Source organism: Mesitornis unicolor, unplaced genomic scaffold (genome assembly GCF_000695765.1).
Source record: "Mesitornis unicolor isolate BGI_N332 unplaced genomic scaffold, ASM69576v1 scaffold42406, whole genome shotgun sequence".
NCBI classification, from domain to species: Eukaryota; Metazoa; Chordata; class Aves; order Mesitornithiformes; family Mesitornithidae; genus Mesitornis; species Mesitornis unicolor.
Window position 1 is genome coordinate 1 of NW_010193759.1, and position 6,719 is coordinate 6,719.

General features: G+C 38.1%; 1 protein-coding gene across 1 annotated transcript; it reads right to left on the reverse strand.

Annotated features, from left to right (window-relative positions):
* Positions 1-395: 395 nt before the first annotated feature.
* Positions 396-4,825, reverse strand: CNEP1R1 (CTD nuclear envelope phosphatase 1 regulatory subunit 1; the record flags this gene model as incomplete). The annotated part of the gene is made up of 5 exons (XM_010187571.1): positions 396-1,663; positions 1,920-1,974; positions 2,108-2,217; positions 2,551-2,624; positions 4,754-4,825. Coding segments are annotated over 5 exons (353 nt in total), but the record flags the coding sequence as incomplete, so codon positions are not given.
* Between the last annotated feature and the right edge of the window lie 1,894 nt (positions 4,826-6,719).

Genomic DNA, 6,719 nt, shown 5'->3' on the forward strand with positions numbered 1-6,719 from the left:
CCCACGCAGGCGCAGCCCGACCCCGCCGCGCCCCAACCCCGCCCTCTCCGCTGCCCCCGCCTCTGCAGCGCGGTCACTGCCCAGCGGGCGCCTTCCGCGCTCCGTGAAACGGGCGTCCCTCGCCCCAGCAGCTCTGCAACCCAGGCACCGACAGTCTCCGTAGTGTGACCGAGGACACAAGGGAACTGTCGCATGAAACGATCTCCTCTAACAGCACTCAAAGGCAGGAGGGACCTGCAGGATGGAAAACTGGAATGAGTTTGTCTTTGGCAGCAGTATCCCAGGTTATAAGAACCACATCAAATACAGGAAACGGTCCAGAATGAAAGTTACAAACTTCAGCTATAAACTTGTGAAGTTCTTCTGTGTTTGCACAATACAAAAGATGATAACATCTGTTTATACAAAGAATTTATTTTATACACATTTACCTACAAAATATACAGCAGTTAAAAATAATGCATGGGCAGAAGACTCACTGGAAGAGTTACAGCAGACAACTCTTAGTGTCCCAGCTGACAAAGCTACATCAATTGGCTGCCTTTAAAAGCCAGTCTACCTTGGAGTAGGAGTTTCTGAAGTTGCGACAACTTTGCAGTTTTAGTCAATTAAAAGAGTTTGAAACAATTAAAAAGGCACCTTGAACAAATTTAAACTCTTAAAACTCTTCACAATTTTAGCTATTCAAAAGTTACACTTTACATATATAACATCCACACCTTGTTTTTAACACTTCAAATAATCAATTTTGTCATTTTATTGCGGCACTATTTTCTTCACCAAATCTGAAGTTATACATTTGCAATACTAGTTTCATATTCAGACTATCACAGCGTAAAATTCCACTCAGAATGGTCACGTGGACTTAAGATACAGTACAACCTTACAACCGGGAAGATATGAGCATATTAAGACAATTTTTAAAATATTAAACTCTTAAAACAGCAGTGTTGTGAACCAGATCAAACAAGGAGCTATGCATGTCCACAATGAAAGTGGCTTGTGCACCGTATGTACAACTTGACAAATGTGATCCTTGACATATTTGCAAAGTTCTTAAACAGTGAGAGCAGTTTTCTCCAGCAGTCTTTCTGCAAGCCTTTTAACCAATTCCAAGAGTTACCAGGAGACAAGGACAGCTGTAATGAGGAAGTGTGCCAATAAAAACATCATGGGAATGGTAAGTGTTCGTTTCAATACTGTTCATGAGAACAAAAGAAATCCATACAGCAAATATTACTTCTTTTCCTGATAATTGGCATCGATCTGCTATTTACACTAGCTTACAAAGACACGTAACACAAATGAGGTTTGATTTTCAAGTTCAACTTCAGAGCCGATTAACATACTTCACCTGTATGTTCTGTTCTAGCTGAAGTAAAAAAGTGACACTAATACTGAAAAAGAGGTAATCAGAAGTAGCAAAAGCACTGATTATATGATAAAGAATTTGGATAAATATTCAAGAAAGTAATATTGCACACTTTCACTGTCAACTGTGTAAGACTTTCACTCCCAGGCAGTGACAACCAGTCCTGTTTGTTTTTTTGCTGTCATACTACCTTAAAAAAGGTCATTTTTGGTTTCCATGGCAGTGGAAAAAACTGAAGGAAGACAGCCCTTATTGAACATGAGGCCTAGGTTTCAAAATTAATTTTCCAGTCTGCAAGACAAAGAAATAAATTTTAGACCCTGAAAGTTAAACCCAACAATTGCATTTCCAGTTCAACTTTACAGGCTAAGTTTAAAACGACACACAGAACAATGCCAAGTATTCTACACCCCAGTTTTACAGACACACAGCATTTGTTAAGACATATACAAGTGCTGTGCAGAAAAAAAAAACACCTATGTGCCTTTTCAAATTATTTGCATTTTTCAAAAAAACAAGGTTTAGACAATGAACCACTAACACTTACATCATCACAGGACATATTATATTCTGCCAAAACAGTTCGACACCGGGCTGCTATACTGTGTGGATTTTGTCAAGGAAAGCAGCTGGCATTTGTACAAAAAGTAAAAACTGGAAAAGCAGTATTAGCATAGGCTCCATGGTGGCAGTAACTACAACATTTGTAACCTGACAAACACGATGGAAGGATACATTGATGGTGCCACCACTCTTTTATGTATTCCAGCAAAGAACAAGCCTATTAGGGTAATACAGCTAATGGTGAAAAATGGGTGATTCCAAAGTGATGTGAAGAATGACACCTAAGAAAGAAAACATATTAGTCCAACTATACACTTTGTAAAACATACAGAAAGTTACTGCCTAGTTCACTTAATTTTAAAAAACAAATACTGCTACTAGCCATTTCTAAGAACTTGCAAACAATTCCTTAGATAAGCATTCAAGGTGAAGCATTTTGGTAAGCATTGTCCCAAGACATAGCTCCACAATTCCAGACAGCTTGAGAGCTTAACTGAAAATTTTCTCTCAGTTTCATGAGAAACCTTTAGCCTCTGTTTTCAAGATCCTATAACCACTTGACTGCAACACCAAGCTATGGAACGGACTATATTTGAGATTATTGTGATCTTTACCTTTTGCGTCTCTGGGTCTATTAACCAGTTCCAAGCACCAGTTGCTGTGCAGACTGATACCACTATCAGAATCACTGATAAAGAAGAGAATGACAGTCATAAACAGTATACTTCACTCCTATAAAAAGCATTTATTTTTCAGCAGCAGCTCTTAAGCATTAATTTCTTCTCCCACTTCTGAGGGAGGAAGAGCTTCTCCTTGGAAGGTACAAATGAAAATAGGCAAAGAAACTTCTGTTGCGTGAAACTATAAAGATTCTGTACAAGTTTCCTGGACAGCACAAGTAAGTACCAAAATTTAAATTCTGTCAAGTAAAAACTGCTGCTTTTAAGAAACGAAAGTTTCTAAAATAACATAGTTAAAAATATGAGTTGGAAGACTGGAGTTAAGAGTTGTACCAAATGTTCAGCGTGCTATTGGAGCCTGTGGAGCATGGGCAACACAAATGTAGCACCATTAAATTGCAGAGCAGAAGAAAGCTCCCATCTCTCTAGCTCTTCTACATCAGAAAAGCCTGAGGCATTAACACCAGCAGTTTCAGTGGCACATATAAATTGTGTTATGTTTCCCAGCCCAATCAACACAATCACAAGCAAGTAAAGCTGACACAGAGAAAAAAACACAAAATGTAAACAGGAGTCATAAAGCATGTTAGCTTTAGCGCATGAAGATGAACCAAAATCTCTACACATCCAGAATGGCTTAGGAAGAATAATCAATTCACTCTAAATGGATAACATGAGACACATATTAGAGTAACACAAGATACTAGACTCATTTTGACATTGGGGAACAGGGGCTGATGGAAAAAGAAAACAGAACAAATATAAAGGTAGAGAAAGCTCATTCTGTGGGCACCCATAGAGCCTCGTAGCTTTCATTGGACTTTTGGCACTTCCAAGTGTTTTCTGTAGAGACTGAAGTTCTAGATGCAAATAAAGTCTTTTAGTAAAAGCTGAGAGAGGAAAAAAAAACAACAACACAAATAAAGAGAAGACCCAGAGTTACCAGCCTGTAGGATCATAGGAAAGAACCTGAAAACAAACACCAGATATTCATTAAATACTGCTTTCAGGTTTGTAAGATTCCTATAATTCACTATTGAGGTGGCATATTCCTTATTGAAATTACACAATTTTAAAAAGTAACCCTAACAAGTTCTGTTTTCAAAAATAAGTTAGAAAAGATCTATCAGAAGCATAGAGACACTTCTCTATACACTTTTTCCTAGGATAACAGGAAGGAAAGTTAAACTCCTTATTATAATTAAAGAGTCTTACATGAATTACAAACAAGCAGTTACGAATAAAAAAAGGTAGCAAGTTATCACAATGCTAGGGAGGCAAACCTCATTTAAATATGCTTAGAAGTTTCCAGTACTTGGTTTGTTTGTTTCTTTTTAAATGGTATGACAGTAAACAGCAATTCTGGAAGCCAATTGCATTCCTACAGTAGGTGCACGCAAGTTGCACACATCTACTTACAAGTATCTACTCACCTCCCAATTGCTCTGAAACAAAGGGTTTTAGAGGGGTGGTGGTGTCTGGTTAAATTAACCTCTTGGCTTCCCAGGAGAAAAAAGGCTATTTTATACATTCTAAAAAAAAGTCTGTATTCTTTGAGTATGGAAACTTCAGCAGGATCTTTAAACAAGAGAGCAGTCTGTTTCCACCATGGACTACTGATCCCAATGTTGGACACATACCTGTGGTACTTTTTGCCTTCCCCCCTTCCTTCAAACTTTCCTGTTACAACAGAGGTAGGGAGATATTCTGCCCTTAAGGCAAACTGCTGTAACTTTTTCACGATCAATTTTATAGTCACTACCTAGCCATTCATATTTAGTTCAAATAACCATAGTGACTGTCTGGGAAGTCTGAGCCTTCAAAAAAGAAAAACACCCACAAAAAGCAAAACGAAACAGAAACAAATACAACAACTTTTACTGTTCCAAGTATTGCCAGAATAATTCAGCCTTGAGCTAATTCAATCTAGACCTTGTTTTCTTAACTTTGGCTAAAGTATCAGTTTGGTATCTTGTATCATCTTGTTGCAGAGTGTTTGAATGAATGCCACAAAAATTTTAAAGAGAGTTTAAGCACAGATTTTTGTTTGGGCTAACAGAAATCAAAGATACACACTGGTAGACCTAAAAAGCTTGAAAGAGAAAATCCTATTTATCACTTGGAAGATCAAACTTACTTCTCCAACGTCCTGTAGCTGGTTGCAAACATGCAATATATTCAGTAAGTCTTCTTTCAAAAGCTTTGAGATCTGGGGAGGATGTATATCAAGCATAATTAGATCTTCATCTGTTTAGTCAAATTTTCATGTAAAAGATAAAAGGAATTCACTTTTCCCCTGTGTACACCCATTTCTTAAACAGGCAGAGAAAACCAATGTAATGATCATTTAGATGTAATAAAAGCACGGTTGAAGTAGCTTCACGCAACTTCAGCTAAAAAGTATAATGACGGAGTTACACTAAAAGCAAGAAACACTCCCACTTATGGAAATGCAAATCTGTATAGTTGAGAAACCAGAGTATTTTAGACATGTTTTAAAAAACTGACAGTTAGGTTTAGAATACCTTAAGCATCCCCTCCACATAGAAAAAGATTATCACATTTTTGAGAATTAAAAACTGTTGGCCATTTGCCAGCTGCTCAGGGGATTCTTTGTAGCAGTGTGGCTTTGATGACTTTGTTTTGTAGAAACTTTTAGTGCCGTGATATATATACACATATGTAAAAACCCCCAGCAAATGCTAGCCAAACAATCTTATTTTTTTTCCTTTAAATAGCTCTTTCTTCCTACTGCCATCATTCTCCCCTCGTCTTTCCATTGAAATTGCTGTTAAATGCTGAACAGCATTTCAAGCTCATACTCTTTATTTGTAAAAAAAAATAAAAATCTTAGCAACCACCTAATGTTTGTCTACAAGGAGCTGTTCCACCTGAAGTTTGTGTCAGATTTTAAGCTTCTGTTCAACAAGGTCGTCATTTGACAACATTCCAGTCAAAGCTAGAATTCTAACTGGAGTCAAGTTTTTATTAGCATAAACTTAACTTTCAACTAAAGTGCTTCAGTTAGCAACACTCTGGAAATGTTTTCCTTCAGCTTGCAACTACTGCTATATTCTTTAGCATAATAAACCCATTAGAGAATAAGATTAGAAGAAATATACCTAATACAATCATTACTAATGCAGTTTTCAAACTGTGAATTTACTCTTAAGTGGTTTGCAGATGAATTCACGCGGAAGAAGACAGCGTCTTGACTTCAGCCACAGAACAGCTAACTTGTCTTAATTACTGCCAACAGCCCGGTAGTTATGGCCTGTCTGCCACCTCCCTTCTGGGGAAGCTAAGCCGCTGCCAGCAATTAAAGCTAATTAACTGTTTCTTGACTAACACAGACCCCCACAACTAGTCACTGAAGTGGGAGAGGGAATACGAGGCATCACATGAAAATCTGCTGTTTGAGAAATAGCACTCTGTAAGCATAAAATCAAGCCATTGATAACAAAGTCCTTAAGAAAACACTTGCAAAATATCGACAGCGTTAAAATAAAAAACGGGGGGAAAAAAACCCTTTCTGAAAACAGGAACTTAAGCTTTAACTTATTTTCAGATATCCAATTCCTGAGAACCTTCTGAGAGTTTACCCTTTGGCACCTAGCAGCTATAATCAGCAAGGCACACCTCTCTGATCCCTACAACTTGTACACACACAGCAACACAGCTGCGACAATGCCGGACTACCATTTTCTATTGGCATGTCTACTTCTCGTATCTGCTTCAAAACACCTGCTAAGGCTGAGACATTGAAGCGTGTTAAAAATCTCTACCAGCCTTATTTTTGGACACTAAAAACTCTTTTCAGGGTTTTGACATCCTGCAAACCGTTACTTTCAAAGAACTTGTAACCCAAACCATTCGTGTCCTCAGACAAGAGAGGGCTCTTTGAGGTCACGCTCTTCAAACACTCAAATGCTAGAGAAGCCCTGGCACAGTGCAACGCCTCGTGTACTAAATGGGACTCACAGCTGTGAGAAATGGATTTCACGTAAAAAAACTAGAGTAAAGAAGTAGCTACCTCACACAAGCGGATTTTAGTAAGCTACAGTCAAAAAACCTTGCCCAGAAGGGACACCGAACGGGAAAGC